At 36.2% G+C, this 17267-nt stretch overlaps 1 protein-coding gene across 9 annotated transcripts in view; it reads left to right on the top strand.

Moving 5' to 3' along the window:
- The first annotated feature begins 79 nt into the window (after positions 1 to 79).
- Cspp1 (centrosome and spindle pole associated protein 1) overlaps positions 80 to 17267 on the top strand; it is a 110274-nt gene continuing 93086 nt past the window's right edge. For 5 of the 9 annotated variants that reach the window (XM_046428535.2, XM_058573974.1, XM_046428532.2 and 2 more), the window contains exons 1-3: positions 80 to 215; positions 10036 to 10144; positions 12033 to 12132. In XM_046428535.2, coding sequence (XP_046284491.1) covers positions 10046 to 10144; positions 12033 to 12132 — 199 coding nt within the window. In that variant the 5' untranslated portion in view covers positions 80 to 215; positions 10036 to 10045. Of the gene's footprint in view, positions 216 to 9859; positions 9931 to 10035; positions 10145 to 12032; positions 12133 to 17267 lie in introns of all 9 variants that reach the window. The other 4 variants (XM_046428534.2, XM_058573972.1, XM_046428533.2 and 1 more) reach the window with 2 other exon arrangements.

The following is a 17267-nucleotide window of genomic DNA, read 5'->3' as shown; positions in this document are numbered from 1 at the left end:
CGGCCGCGCGGTGTGCCCCTGCGGCGCCAGTGGAGGCAGGGCCACGCACGGCAGTTGGCGAAAGGCGTGAGGAGGGCTGGGCCAGAGAGGCGGAGCCTGGGTCAGGCGGCCTGTCACACAGTTCCCGCGCCGGGTGGTCGCCGCCGCTTCTTTGGTCTACTGAGAGCCTCGCTGGAGCGTTGTGCGTCTACCCGGACGCGAGCCCGCTCTCCTGAGTAAGAGTTCTTCGGCTGCGGGTGGAGAGCAGGCCCGGCGGGGTGTGACTGACCTGGGATGGGGTGAGAGGGTTCCAGGGCTAGCTTCGCGGCTCCGGGGGGCGGAGGTCGCGTGGCAGCCTGCTGTCGAAGCCAAAGTTACTGGGGCTGGGGTGGGAGTTTCTTTCCGGGTAGGGGTCTCGAACCTGCTGGGTGGGACGGGGGAGGTGATCCTAGTTACAGATATGGGGGTTTGGGGTCTCGAGGCCGCCAGGCGGGGCGGCGGTGACGGGGTCTGGGGTGTTGGGGGCGGGGGTTCCCTCACGGTGTGTCTTGTGGCTATTGGGCGGGGGTGGTGCTAGAGTTACCGGGCCCCCCTTCGGGCTGGTGGCAGCCGGTCAGGGGGCGGTACCCAGGTTACAGGGGCGGGGGTTCCCTGTGGGTGAGGGGCTCGCAGATGTCGGGGGCGGGGCGATGCCCCGCCTACGTGGTCCAAATTCCTGAGCCCTCACCGAGCCCTCGCGGTTGCCACCGCTGCCGCCTCAGGTGTTGTTGCCAGCCTGTTGTCTGGCAACGCATTGACGCTTTCTAAATAGTCAGCCACCCCTAGCACCTGGAGACAAACTGTGCTAAGCCTTTGCTCCCGTGCATCTTCCCTCCTTGGAGGCCCGGCCTCCTGAGTTCTGCTAAACTTCCCTGGGCGCCTTTCCTCCTCCGGGCTGGGCTGGCTAATGTGTAACGTTAGAGTGCTTGTGCGCCAAGGCACTGTTCCCAGAGCTTTGCAAGTAAAACTTAATCTTCACCATATCCCTGTGAGGTTGGTGCTATTATTATCACCTCCACCTCCCTCACCCCCATGTTTGCTGGGCAGCTTGAGCTTGAACCTTTTCTGATTGTAGTATTCTATATGGAAATTGAATACAGTTTTCATTCAATGCTAGCAGTGGGACTCATCTTTTGAGAGAGGCTGGCCATCAAAGATTATAGAATTAAGAAGCTTAACCAGGATTTCGGGGAAGACCAAATTCTGAAGTAAGCTACCATCCAGTTTTCAAATGCAAGATGCCTAAAAAGGTTGTAAAAGCAACTTTAAATAGATAAATATGAGTTTGTAAAAAGCCTCATTTATCCTGAGAAGTTCTTGTTTTCACTGTGAAAGAATGGCTTTCTCGTTGACAAGTAATAAAGGAATCTGGTGGAAACCAGTAAGATGCTTTCTTCATATCATTCATCTCTGACTTTCTGGTGGTTAAATATCTGCCGAAATGCTCCACAGGGAGGACATTTTGGATCTCTTGCAGCCCTGATGAATTGGGAGGGAACACTTGTGAGTTTACACATCAGGTTATCTTTTTGATATCATTCTGACATACTTTGTGATATACCTCCCTGAGTAGTAAGCAAAGTTGTTTGAGCAAGTGTTTTAGCAATTTTGTGTAACCCAAAGGCTATGTAATATATGCTACTGACTTATTCATGTTGAAATGATAATGAAATTTACTAATGTAAATTTATAATACATCATTAATATATTCTAAAAGACTTCAAAATGGTTTTATGTATTTATTCTCTTTGTATCCTGTCCTGCAGCTTCCCTTTTTGTCCCCAGCAGCATGGCATTTACTTCATAAAACATTGAGAGGGATTTGTCAAAATTCGAGTGTGCCCATGGAAGTAAATTACTCATGTGAATGTCATCTGCCAGAAGAAAAAGATTGAGAACCTTTCATTTGGTGGAAAGATCCTTGGTAGATAAGTGAGAAACATTGTCCTGGTCACCTCTTTTATCTAGAGCTTTTTCACAGTGTCTGTTCTTACCTGACATGCCTAAATGTTATCATTCCCTGAGAATCTTTGGTTCTGTTTTCATACTGTAGGGTCTCTTTTGTCAGGCAACCTTTTTTTTTCCCAGTGTAGTTTTGCAAATCAAAACTGCATTGAGATTCCATCTCACCTCTGGCAGGATGATGGTGATATTATTATTTTAATTTTTTTTATTATAATGGTACCTATTAATTGTGCAAAATAATGGTATTTAATACATGCATATAATTCACTTTGATTATATTCATCATCTCTATCTCCCACCCTTCCTAAACAGTCCCCTTTCTGCTTTCATCCCCCACCCCTCTCTGATAGTACATATGAGAAAAAACATGACACTTAATTTTCAGAGTCTGGTTTGTTTCTCTTAACATTACCATTTTTCAGTTCCATCCATTTTCCTGCATATGACATGATTTTATTCTCCTTTATGTGGATGTACACACATCCACTGTATACATATACCACATTTTCTTTATACATTCATTTGTTAATGGGCATTCAGGCTGATTCTGTAACTTGTCTGTTGTGACTAGTGCCTTGATAAACATGGGTATGCATGTATTGACTTTGATTGTTGCAGATATATACCCAGGAGTGGTATAGCTGGATTATATGATAGTTCTATTTTTAGTTTTTTGAGGACCTTGTTACTGTATTCCACAGTGGCTGTACTAATTTACATTCTCATCAACAGCATTTAAGGGCTCCTTTTTCCCTAAATTCTCACCAGCATTTATTTTTTTCTTGATAATGGACTTTCTGACTTGGGTAAGTTGGAATGTCAGAGTAGTTTTTGATTTGTCTTTCCTTGATGGCTAAAGATGTCAACCATTTTTTCATGTGATTTATTGGCCATTTTTACTTCTTTTGAAAAGTGTCTGTTCAGTTCTTTTGGTCATTTGTTAATTGAATTGCTTTTCTGTTAAATTTTTTGACTTCTTATGTTCTGGCTATTCTCTTTCACATGAATAATTGGCAAAGATTTTCTACCATTCCTTTGGCTATCCCTTCACACTGTTGATTGTTTTCTTTGCTGTGTAGAACTTTTTAAATTTTGTGTAATCCCATTTGTCAATTCTTGCTATTATTTCTTGAGTTATTTGAGTCATGTTCAGAAAATCATTGCCTATACCTGAAAACTGAAGTGTTTTCCTGTAGCACTTTCAGTTTCAAGTCTTACAATAAGGTCTTTGATTCTTTTTTTTTTTAACTTTTTTAGTTGTTAATGTACCTTTTATTTTTTTTTTACATGTGGTGCTGAGGTTTGAACCCAGTGCCTCACACATGCTAGGCAAGCGCTCTACCGCTGAACTACAACCCCAGACCAAGGTCTTTGATTAATTTTGAGTTGATTTTTATACAGTGAGGGATGGGGATCATTTTAATATTCTACAGATGTAATTCTAATTTTCCCAGCATCATTTTCTGCAGAGGCTGTCTTTTCTCCAACATGTGTTTTGGTTCTTTTGTGGGGAATTAGATAGTTGTAGAGGATTCTTATTTCATTGGTTCATGTGTTTATTATGCCAATACCATGCTCTTTTTGTTTTGTTATAACACATCTATAGCATATTTTGAAATTGGGTATTGTGATGCCTCTGATCTTATACTTTTTGTTCTGGATTGCTTTGGCAACTTGGGAATTTTATGTTTCATATGAATTTTGGGATCTTTTTCAAGTTCTCTAAATAATATCATTGGTATTTTGATGGGGATTGTATTGAATCTGTAGGTTGCTTTTGCTCGTATGACCATTTTAACAATCCACGAATATGGAAGGTCTTTACATCTTCTAGTGTCTTTAGTTTCTTTCTTCAGTGTTTTATAATTTTCATCATAGAGGTCTTTCACCTACTTAAGTTTATTTCTGGATATTTTATTATTAATATTTTTGCAGCCATTTCCTCTTGATTTTTTTCTCATTAAGTTCATTGTTGATGTATAGGAAGCTACTGATTTTTTGTATATTCAGTTTGTGGTGTATTACATTTATGTTGAACATATTTGCATATGTTAATCCAGTCAGCTAGTCTTCATTTTTTTTAAATTGAAGAATTCAGACCATGAATATTCAGGATTATTATTGAAAGACATGTACTAGTTCCTGTTATTTTATTGTTTTTCTTCTGAGAATTCTGTGTTCAGTTCTTCCTTATTTACCTTAAGGGGTTTGATGGTTTACTGATATAATCATATTTGCTTTGTTTTTCTTCTGGTGAGATTTATTCTTTCATGTGCTCTTGAGGTTGTATTTTCTTGCTTTCTCAGCTGGGTATGTGATTCCTTTGAGTGTCTTCTGTAATGCTGGTTTAATGACCATGAATTCTTTTAGTTTATAAAAGAATTATTTAGTTTATAAAATAATTCTTTAGTTTATTTCTTGGGAAATCTTTATTTCTTCAATTCTAAAAGATAACTTTGTCGGATATAATAATAATCTAGGCTGGCAGTTATTTTCTTTTAGGGCTTGAAATGTATCATTTCATGCCTTCCTGGGTGTTTAGAGTTTTGGCTAAGAAATCATTTTGTTTTGATGGTTTTGCCTTGATAAGTGACTTGGTGTTTTTCTCTTAGAGCTTTTAATATTTTTTCTTCTCTATTTTTAGCATTTTAAATACATATTATGTTCTGAAGAGATTCTGTTTTGGTTATTTGGGGTTCTAAATGCCTCTAGTACCTGGATGTTCATATCATTCCCCAGATTTGGGAAACATTTCTTCTATTATTTCACTGAGTAGGTTTTCTGTGCTATTAGCCTGTAGTTCTGCTCCTTCCTCTAGATCTATGAGTCTTAAGTGTGTTCTTTTAATTTGCCCAGAGTATGTTTTACTCATAGTTTCTTATTTTCTTTTTACTTAAATTACTGTCTAAATGAGGCCAGTCCCAGGTATAAAACTTATGTACCAGCTCGCTTGTCTGCTCAGACTGCATATTTGCAGGGTGGCAGACTGTACTCCTGGAGATATTTCAACCTGCTAAAGGTGCACTACTCCCTGCTGTGCCACCTCGGAGCTCAGTGTTAATGTACTCTTATTCTAAATATCATTATTGCTGGGTTTCACGTGGTCACTAACTCTCCACAATTGCACTTCAGTGTTTTCCTATGGGTCCCCCACCTCAACATGCAGCTGCATACCATTCTTGTTTTAGTTCAACCTCATGGAGCAGCAAGTAAGTCTGACTGTTTCCAATCTGCCATCTTCCTCTTTCTAATATCTCTGATGATCAAATACTGCCAAATCTTTATGTCCAGACTGGATTCTGTTCTGAGTTCCCTGTGTATTCAGTTTTCTTGATATGTCCACTGGATCCATTAGGGGTAGGTATGTCATATCCAAATCTTAAACTCCAGTCTGGCTAGACTGTGAGTCTCTGTGACAAGGGACATTAGCTAATCTCAACTTGAAGGCAAGGGTCATGCTTTATTCTTTTTATCCTCCCAGCATACAGCATAATGACCCGCTTTAGGAGTGTAGAGGGGAGAAAATGTGTACTTTATTCCTTCAGAGGGATAATGATAGGAGCCACATCCCACCTCCCCACCTTTGTGATTGATGAAATTGGGAGAAGGAATTGGATATATTCAGTTTCTCTTCTGGGTCCTTCTATTTATGGTTTCCCTAGACTTAGCAGAATGGTAAGTTATGATCTGCTTATATTTTTATCTATATTATAAGCAGTTCCTACAATTTAGAGATGATGGTTTGGATTATGATAACCTAGTATCAATTTTTGGTAATTTAAATTCTAGCATACCATTTTTGTGGTATTGGGGATTGAATCCAGTGTTTCACACATGCTAGGCAAGTGCTCTACCAGTGAGCGACGTCCCCCTACCCAAATTTCAGCATACTTTAAGCTTGGAAGCTGCTTCTTTCTTTCTTTCTCTCTCTCTGCTTCCTTCCTTCCTTCCTTCCTCTTTCTCTCTTTCTCTCTTTCTCTCTTTCTTTCTTTCTTTCCCAGAGCCTCAGGCATCTTAAACATGTGCTCTACTGCTGAGCTACATCCCCCCAGCCTTGAGACTTTTTTTTTTTCTCAAAAGGTAAATATGTTTATACATACAAAGACTATGGCAATATAGCAGTAATTGATAAGATAACTGATGTGTTGATTTCTAAGTGTCAGATTCTGTGTTTGGCATTTTGAAACATTTTCCTTTTTACTTCATAACTCTGGAATAGGTAATATTTCCTCTTTATAGATGAGGAAGTACTCTTAGGTGTAGAGAGGCTAAGGAATATATTTGACATCAGTCATATAGAATTATGTGAAATGTATTTCAAATCTTAGTCTTTCAGTGAAACTGAAAACTGTTATGTACATATAGTGTATATATCTACTGAGGGGAAAAGACCTGTGTAAAATAAATAGTTGTGAGTGATTTTACATTGTAGGGTGTCAGGAAGATTAAGAATCCTTTTAGGTTTCTTTCAGCTGATTTCTCTTGAAACTTAATTTTACTGTATTTTGTATTATTGAAGGATATATCCATCAACCCAGTCTGTTATTCACTAAGTAATTTAGGAATAAATTTTATAGTTGAAGTAGTTTTATGTAAGTTTTTACATGCTCTTATGAATAAGAAAGAGAAATAGTTATGACAGCTGGAAGTTGGCCGGGGCCTTGGTGTTGCTAGGAACTGGTCTGGTACTTAAAGTAACTTGGTATCCTGATGAAGATATACAGTTGTACAGAACATCAACATCAGATAAGACTACTCTGTGCCTGTGATGGTTCAAGACAAATATTCCATGTCCAAATACATAAACATTGTCTAAGCCACAAAATTCCAAACATCGCCTCTCCCAGCTGATAGGAATGACTTCTTCTTCTTCTTCTTTTTTTTTTTTTAAAGCCAGTTACAGCTTTAGCCTAACGTATAGTTAAGTGTTATTAAGATGTCCAATTATAGAATTACTCCCACTTGCTGACAATAGAGCTCTGCTTCTTTAAACCTTCTTGTAAATCACTCAACACAAGCCCCAATCATATAAGTCTTTTTCAGTACCTGCTTACACAGATACCCGGGTGTTGCTTATGGTGTATGTTCTTTTGCATTTCTCAATGTGGCAAGTTGTTAATTCAGCTTATTTAACTATAGTGGTCTTTCCCCAGCACCACCCAGAAAACAAAGATATTGAACTTTGACCCTTCCAATTCCCAAAAATTGAATTTAAATGGTTCATAGACTTTTTAAAACTGTAAAAAAAAAAAAAAAATTCTAAAAGAAAACAGAAGAACCTATTTGTGATCTTGGGTTAGGTAAAGGAATCATAGCTATGACATAAAAACACAATGAATTGATTAAAAATTGAAAAAAAATTCATAAATTGGGCTTGATAAAAATTAAACACTTTAACTGTTAAGGTATCATTAAGAAGACTTAACAGACCAAAGACTGGGAGAAAATATTTACAAAACATTATTGATAATGGATTTATATTTCTGTAGTATATGAGAAGAAATCTTATAAGTCAATACTAAGAAAACAACCTCATTTAAAAATGGGCAGGAGATTTGAATAGATACAGTCCCAGTGATATGTGCTTATATGAATGGCAAATAGACACACTAAATTCAAATTAAAACCAAATATACATACTACTGTCTACTCAGTAGAATGACTAAAATCAAAAAGAATGGAAGTAACAAGCCTTGGTTAAGATGTGTAGAAATTGCAACCATTTCACATGACTGGAATTTAAAATGATATAGCCCCTATACTTTGAGGAACAGTTTATCTGTTCCTCAAAATGTTAAACAGTTCATATGACCCAGAAATTCTATGTATTTGTAGAAAAAAATTGAAAACATGTTCACATAAAAACCTGTACATGAGTGTTCATAGTAGTGTTTCTACAAATAGCCCCCAAATGGAAACAACTCAAATATCCAGCAACAGGTGAATAAAGTGTTGTGTTTCCATTCAATGGACTATGACTTTAATAATAAAAAACAACAAACTATTTAAGATAGAAGCTACAAAGTTATCTCAGAAATACTAAGTGGAAGAAGCTAGATACAAAAGACTACATGTTCCATAAGATCCTTTTGTATGAAATTTCCAGATTAGTCAAAACTATAGAGAAAAAAGAACAATTTCCTGTGTTGGGGGTAAGAGTGAGGAGTGACTGCAAAGGAGAATGGGGGAACTTCTTGGGGTGATGGAAACATGAAACATGATTGTGGTGATACTTGAACAACTGTATGAATTTACTAAAAGATATTGGAACTGTTCACTAAAATGTGAATTTTATGGTATATAAATTATTTCTCACTTGAGACAACAGCTTATGAACTTAAAAACAGTGCTAGGATTTATTGAAAAAAATGGGGCTGGGGTTGTGGCCTCACACATGTGGGACACTGGATTCTATTCTCAGCACCAAATAAAAATAAATAAACAAAATAAAGATAAAAAAAGAAAGAAATTCATGATTCCACACTGATGATAAACCAAATGAATGGGTTGAAAGAAGGGCTTATGATTATAATAGAATGATAAGTAAGTGCTGACTTGTAAAATAAATGTGCAGGAAGTGGAGGAATTAAAAAATTAGCCTTTTGCAGCCATACAGGAAAAAAATTGGACCAATCAAGAACCACTAATATAAATCTCGGGGGAAATTTTGATCAGGAGTAGGATATTTGCATGGTATAAAAGTATTCCCTCAGATGGCTTACTATTATTGTAAGGGAGCAGTAGTACAGAAGTTATACAACATCTTGCCAAGGTGATCAAATCAACCTCATTAATGAGTGGCAAGTAGGTATCATGTGTCTGTTACAGATGAAACCTTGATCAAGACACATCACCTCTTAAGTAGTATTCCTGCTGAGAGTGTATAACTTGGATTTAGTCATAAAGAAATGTCAGGAAAACCTCAGATGAGGATTGTTGTATTTAAAAAGGTGGACAATGAATGGTTGTATTAAAAAATATTAATGACATAGAAAGTTTGTAAAGATGATCCAAAATAAAGAAGGCTAAGGAGGTATAACAAGGAAATGGAACACCTAAACTAGACTGAATCCTGAACTGGAAAGAGAAAAATATGCTCTTAAGGCCATTATTGGGCCACTTAATTGGAACACGTACAAGAGGTTAGATTTTTTTTTTTTAAATTAGGGTTTTTGAAGTTAGTAAATTATGTTGAAGCTATGTAAGAAAATAGCCCAATTTATCTTTTTTTTTTTTTTCCTGTACTGAGGATTGAACCCAGGGGTGCTTTACCACTGAACTATATTGCTAGCTGTTTTTATTTTTTATTTCAAGACAGGGTCTAAATTAAATTGCTTAGTCTAGCATTGAACTTGGTGATGCTACTGCCTGAACCTCCTTAGTAGCTGGGATTACAAGCGTATTCCACTGGGCCTGCCCCCCGTCCTCCCTCCTTTTTTTTTTTTGTGGTGCTAGGGATGGAACTCAGGGCCTAAAAATGCTAGGCAGGTGCTTTACCACTGAGGTACATCTCCAGCCCTGACCTAATTCTTAATAAATATACATCATAGGGTTTAGGGGCAAAGGGCTATGATATATAAAATTCACCCATGAATAATTTTAGAAAAAAATTGTATAGAGAAAATGACTTTGTGGGAACAAGCAGAGAATAAAGGAAGTAGGCAAAATTTTACCAATAAGAGAACTGATAAAGACGATCTGGGTATTCTTGGTATTTTTGTAACTTTTCTATAAATTAGAATCTCCAAATAGTTAGAGCTCTTTACAAAAAAAAAAAAAAAATAAGGATTGACGTTTTCTTGCCTTTATGTTTTTGATTGTCTTTGTGATGATGGTGATGATGGTTCATTTTCATATATTTTAAAATATTTCATAGGCTTTTCTGGAGAATTGGGAGACGAATCTGGCAAATTTATGATCGAGCTGAAGGTTGAAGTTCTCAATTTGGTAAATGAGATTGAACACTAAGTGTGGATTGTAGACCTTCATGGTAATAGAGTAGAAATATTATAATACAGTTGTGCTCCTTGAAGAATTGTTATTTTTTTTCAGAAGCTGCAAAATGGCTGATAATTTGGATGAATTTATTGAAGAAAGAAAAGCCAAGTTGGCCAAAGACAAAGCTGAATTGGAAAGTGATCCACCGTACATGGAAATGAAGGTAAAATTAATAATTTTCTTACAATATGTCTTATTGAGATTGTTTCTAAGGATTATACTTGTATAATCCTGTGAGAATCTTCTGTTTCATATTTTAATTTGATTATGCTGTGTCATTCTAAATCTGAAAGCCTGACTGCAGACAGATTTCAGTAATATTTGAGTGTTGTTTTGTGATTTTTATCTCACAGTATTTCTCCTCTCTCTTGTTCAGAGTTTTAATGAATAATTACATGCTTTACAAGATGGTTAGGAGACAAGTTCTTGGACAGAGAACTTCCAGAATATAACCAAATTTAAAAGCAAGTTCTTGTTTTATGTGAAAAAGTTAAGGTTATTTAATGAATTGATTAAAACAATTTTCTTTGAAATGTACAGGAGTGAATTTGTTAGGGTTGTTTACTTAGTACTATTTGCTTTTCTGAATATAAATTTGTTAAAATAATTGTTTCTGAAAGCATTGTCTATAAAATTCTCAAAGTTTTTCTCATTTTGGTGAAAGATTGATTCATCCATTTAGCAAATGTTTAATGAGATTGTGCCAGGTATTGTGCTATGCTCTGAGAATATTGTTCTAATCTAGAGAGATACAGCATCATCTCTCATGTGTAGTTAATAAGATATAGCATATAGATTGGTCTGTGCTATATATTTTGCCCTAGTTGAGAGTAACCGTACATTTTGGTTTGCCCAAGTGATTTTTGGCTGTGTCTTATCTGGTTTTGCATTCCTCCTGGACATGGCATCATGATTGAAATGATAAATAATATAGGCACTCCGTTTATAATTTTTACTTACATTGGTAATATTATATAGAGTGCTAACTATGAACAAGATATGTACTGTTATTTTAATTTTCTAGATGAGTGAACTGACATATTGGAAAGCTAAGTAATGAGACTAAAATGATGAAGGTTGGTGGAATAGGCTTTAATCCGAGGCAGCCTGACTCCAGTGCTTGTTCTCTAAGCCATCATGCTAGGTTGCCTTTTGTCCATAATCTGCCATGAATAAGCAAATAAGCTGTCATGCCAAAGACTTTTGTTTTTGGTGGTATTGAAGGTTGAACCCAGGGCCTTGCACATGCTAGATATGTGCTCTTGCCATTGAGCTACATCCCGAGCCCTATGTATTTCATTTCATTTAGTCATAACAACCCTGTAAAGTAGGGGGAAATTCTTTTGTTATACACTTCAAGAAATAAAAGCTCAAAGGCGTTAAATAATTTTCCAGGTACACAGTGGGGAATGCAGGATTGGAACCTTCATCCAAATCCAAAGTCTGTGTTCTTCATCACTCTGTTGTACAGAGGGCTAATGTATGGTGTTTGGAATTATGTAGTTTGGGTGGTACATAGGTTTTAATACAGGTTATTATAATCTCTAATGTTAAATAATATATACATAATAATTTTAAGTATCAGTTCAAGAATCACCTGCTCATTGAGGCTTTGTAATCCTTCTCATAGCATTCTGGGCCTCCTAACCTGGCTTTTTTTTTTTTTTCCCCCACCATAGCTCTTCCTTATCACTCTTTACATGTCACATAATCTAATTATATATTACTTTATCATGTGTCTCCCTAACAGTTTATGCTTTAAAATGTCAGAAATTCTTGTATTATTTTTTCTCATATATTGTCAGTGCCTGGCACAATGCCTAGCATTTAACAGGAACTCAGTGAATATTTGTTAATAAGTGAATTAATTAAATATTCAAATATTTATTATAGTTTTTAAGTGATTTTGGCTTGTTTCTTGTCTTACGCTTAAGTTTCTTCTCTGATGTACTGTATAATTTTGTTGAGGCATTTAATATAAGTTTTGATGAATTTCATGTTTTCTGGGGTCCCTTCCTCCTACTGATTTGTAAATATTATGTCTTGTTTAGGGAAAGGCATCAGAGAAACTTTCTGAAAATAGTAAAATATTAATCTCCATGGCTAAGGAAAACATACCGCCCAACAGTCAACAGACCAGAAGTTCCTTAGGTATGTTATTAGATGTGCTAAACCCGTTTTAAGATATCTGTAGCAGGCATTCGTTAAAAAGTTTTGTCTTGTCAGAAAAAAAGTTTTTTTTTAAATCTTGGTAACTTTCCTTTGTGGAATCTTACATGTGACATGATCTACATATGAAATATAATTCATACTGAGAAACTTGTATCTTTTTTTTGTGATATTGTCTTGGTTATGATTTATGGAAATCACAGTAGCAGTTTTATTTTAACATAATTACAAATGAAAAATTTGAATGGAATTGTGTGAGAGAGAATAGGGAAACTATTATTTATGAAATGAGAATGGACTTTTTGGACTTGCTTTTGTTTAAAAGTCAAAGAAATATACTTAAAGGATGTAAAATGTTGTTTGATGAAAGACCAGCATTTAATTATTGATGACCTTATTGTAGTTGTAAAGGTGTTAACTATAGCAGGGCTGATTCTTTGATTATGGTTTGGTATAAAAATACTTTTTGGCTTGTTGGTAAGTATACTTTTTCTTTTTAAAGAAAATGTATGAATATTTTAAAAGTATATCTTTTGAATTATTGATGATCACTGAAACTTTTTATAAAAACTCAAATATGATGAATTTATATGGTAAAAGTATATATACATATTTTTGTTACTAGGGATTGAACTCAGGGTCACTCAACCACTGAGTCACATCCCATTCCTAGTTTGTATTTTATTTAGAGACAGGGTCTCACTGAGTTGCTTAGTGCCTACCTTTTGCTGAGGCTGGCTTTGAATTTTTAATCTTCTACCTCAGCCTCCTAAGCTGCTGGGATTACAGGTGTGGGCCACTGTACCTGGCAAAAGCATTTATCTTACATGCACTATTTTTCATGACCTTAGATGTTCTAAGCTGCTGGGATTACAGGTGTGTGCCACTGTACCTGGCAAAAGCATTTATCTTACATGCACTATTTTTCATGACCTTAGATGTTCTTCATAAATATAGCTGCTTGGCCTTTGTATGCAACTGGATAAAAAGGATGCTGACTTTTTGTCTCTCTACCAGAATAACAGCTCAAAATGAAGGCCCTGTTTTTAGGATCTGTTATATAGATAATTCAGTTTTGAGTCTTATAAATTATTAGCTAATAAACAGATTTAGTAAATTAAAGTATTATATTTTGGTGAAATCCTTTAATCTCTAAGTCCCTCAATTTAACTATAAAATAAATTGGATTATCTTCTGGTCCTAAACTTTTATGAACTCTGAATTTGATTATTATAAGAGATAATTTTTAGAAAAATTTAATAGACTGTTCTTTCAAGCACTTGGGTCACAAAGGTCATATAGAATCACTTTGAAATTCTCAGGTTCCAGCTTGGTTTTAATTGGGCCATCATGTCTTTGGGACCTGGCATGAGCTATTTATTTCCTTATTTTACTAATTGATATATCTTAAAAGGTTATATGGGCAGTAATTGAATACATGTGAAAAGAGAACCAACACATAAATGAACCATAATATGAATTTCCTTTCTTTTTTACATCTTTTTAAAGGTAGTTTTTGATTTTTGAGATTTATCTGAGGAATTTCAAAACTAATCTTTGAACACTACATTCACAAATATGGTGAATTTAATGTATAACTTGAAGACAATGACCTCTGCCTGTTTTTTTTTTTTTATATTTTTTTGTTGTAGTTGGACACAATACCTTTATTTCACTTATTTATTTTTATGTGGTGCTGAGGCTCAAACCCAGGGTCTCGCATGTGCAAGATGAGCACTCTCCCGCTGAGATACAACCCCAGCCCATCTGCCTATTCTTTAATTGGTGATGCTTAGGGTCTGACCTAGGCACTTGTCATACTTCATACAGTGCTCAAGTGACTATATCCATTCACAGCACTTTATTTACCATTAGTGTGTTCATGACTTCTAAGTCTGTATCCCAATTCCAGTTTCTATTATGAATTTGAGATAGAAATATATATTTAATTTCCTACTGGACATCTCTAGTGGGATGTCCTGGGCTCAAAATCAATAGGTATAAAATTAACTTACATCTCTTGTTCAACTTTCTGTTATTCTCCATTTCAGCAAACTGTCTGCTTAGTCATCCCTTAAATCCTCTTTCTCTGTCTTCTTCATCAAGAAAATATACAAGCTAGTTGATTCTAATGTCTAAATCTCAAATAAGTTAACTTTTCTCTAACTCCACTGCCATTCTCTCACTCTTCTTTTTTTGGAATGCAGGATTCTTTACATCCCAGCCTGTTTTTTTGGGGTGGTGGTGGTGGTAACTGTGGATTGAACTCAGGGGCACTCTACCACTGAGCCACATTTTGTATTTTCTCTAGCCTTATTTTGTATTTTCTTTAGAGACAGTGTCTCACTGAGTGGCTTACCATCTCACTTTTTCTGAGGTTGGCTTTGAACTTGTGATCCTCCTGCCTCAGCCTCCTGAGTGGCTGGGATTATAGGCATGTGCGCCTGGCCATTCCCAGCTTTTTTGTTTTATATTTTGAGACAAGGCCTCACTCATTTTCCCTGTCTGTCTTTGAACTTGAAATCATCCTGCCTCAGCCTCCTGAGTAGCTGGGATTACAGGTTTGTGCCATTATACTCAGCAGAAAAGAGGTTTTGAATGAATTATTATCATTGCAAATATAAAGTCAGTTCTCTTGGCCTTGTAGAATTTGTTTATTTGTTTTCTTTTTTTTTCTTTCTTTCTTTTTTTTTGGTACCAGGGATTGAACTCAGGGGCACATGACCACTGAGCCACATCTCCAGCTCTGTTTTGTATTTAATTATTAGAGACAGGGTCTCACTGAGTTGCTTAGCACCTTGCTGAATTGTTGAGGTTAGCTTTGAACTCTCAATCATCCTGCCTCCCAAGCTGCTGGGATTACAGGCGTGCACCACCCCACCTGGCCGGCCTTGTAGAATTTGATTTTCATGATATGCTTTTTTAAGAATTGTCATTTGAAATAGTAATTATTTTTGACTCACATTGAATCTTATTAAATAATAAGATAGTATTTGATTTTTTTTTTTTTCCAGACAGGATTTTTGCTATGTTGCCCAGGCTGGTTTCAAACTCAGGCTCAAGCAGTCTCCCCACCTCAGCTTTCTGAGTTGCTGGGAAATTTGATTTTATAATTTTATAAGCATTCTGTCACTAACATCTTGCCTGATTAATTGTTGTCTTAACATTAGGCCAAATACATAGGTTTTGACTTTGGGAAAAATATAATTTGGCAATTCATAGTTTTCCTTAAATGCTTTCATCTAGGAATCATTAAAAAAAAAGAAAAACAGGTCTAATGTAGGTCAGTTTGGTAATTGCGTATTGACTTAATGCTCTCTGACACCATAATAGAGTGAATAATTGAGCATAATAGCAATCAGAAATATATACATATTTAAAAACAATTTTAACTGTTCCACTCCATAGTGTGCCCACCAAAAGACAAGTACAAAAGTATCAATAGAGCTTTGTTCATAATGATATACCTTTGCCCCTTACAGAAGGAAACAACTCATAACTGTTCATAGTAGGATAGATAAAAATCATGATGTATTCATACAGTGGAATACTACATAGAAATTCAAAAGATGAGCCTTGCTCCACCCAACTGTGTGGGTGAATCTCAGACCTATTGAATGAAAGAAGCAAGATGTGAGAGATTATAAACTATTATTATTTTTGAGGTTCAAGAATAGGAATAGCATTGATAGAAGTCTGAATACTTTTTAATCCTGGAGGGGATATTGATGGAGAAGAAGTATAAATGTACATTCTGAGATACTAGAAATCTCCATCTGGGTTGTTACCTGAGTGTATGGAAACTCATTGAATACTATATGTAATTTGTACTCTGTGCTGTGTATTTGTCAGTTTTAAAATTAGACTTTTAGGAGGCAGTTTTCTTTGCTTTTCACTATGTGTTATGGTTTAATTATTAAGTGTTCCCCCAAAACTCTTGTGTGAGATAATGCATGAAAGTTCAGAGGTAAGATGATTGGGTTATGAGAGCCTCATCTCTAATTAGTATGTTGATTCACTTGAATGTATTAACTGGGTGGTAACTGTGGGCTGGTAGGGTGTGGCTGGAGGAGGTGGATTACGGGGGCTGTGCCTTTGGGGTTATATTTTGTCCTTGTTGAGTGGAGCACTCTCTCTGCTTCCTGATGCCATGTCCCCAGCTGCTTTCTTCTACCAAACCCTTCTACCATGATGTTCTGCCTTACCTCAGGCACAGAACAAAAAATGGAGTTCGTTCGCTGTCTGTGCACTGAGACCTCTGAAATTATGATCTGCAAATAAACTTTTCCTCTAAAATTCTTCTTGTCAGGTCTTTTGGTCATTGCAGCAAAAAAAGCTAACTAAAACACGGGAAGCTCTCACAATGAATAGATATTTTGTGATGTACCAGAAAATTTAGATTTACTAGTACCTGTACCTGTGACAAAAGAAACCAGCAGAATAATTTAAGGATCCTAAAATGTGACAAGTCAATAAAAATATTATTAAAACTCACGTTTCTAATGTTTCTACAGTTGTTTCTCCTGCTGCTAGTGTTTTTCTTGCTATTACTATCAACTAACATATTAAGTGCTTACTAAGTGTAAGGTGCTGTGCTAGATCTTACTTATACCTAGAGAGAAGATGTCATGCTTATTCCTCTTTGTGACTTCCAGGCTGTCATGCTTTTCCTTCGCCCTATAATCCAATAGTTTGAAATTCACAGTGCCAGACTCTTGCATCCACTATTTTCTTACTGCAGTTAATTTAGTTTCCAAAGTCCTTTTCTCTTTTGCAAAATGCCTTTCCAAGTCATTTGCTCATTTAAAAAATTGAATGACTTTAAGCACTCCTTAATTCCTTAAAGATTTTAGTATTTCTTTACTTTTTTGACTTTTCATTATACTGTCCTCTGTCTTCCTCAGCCACCTATCCATGCCAGTGGTTCTATTTTAGCCCTATTCTATATTACTAAATTAGAGTTGTGTGTTTCTCACTCTTTGATGACCACTTCCTACTTTTCTGACTCATTCTCTCTTGAACGTTGCTTTAAACATGTATTTGATTCTAAATACTTGATCCTACCAGGATCTACAGTTCTTTCATTCTACCCCTTTCAATGGCATCCTACCCTCTCA

This window comes from Marmota monax, unplaced genomic scaffold (assembly GCF_021218885.2).
Source record: "Marmota monax isolate L192 unplaced genomic scaffold, Marmota_monax_Labrador192_F-V1.1 WCK01_AAM20220418_F8-fsc00044, whole genome shotgun sequence".
NCBI lineage: Eukaryota > Metazoa > Chordata > Mammalia > Rodentia > Sciuridae > Marmota > Marmota monax.
This window is presented reverse-complemented; position numbering and strand designations above follow the sequence as displayed.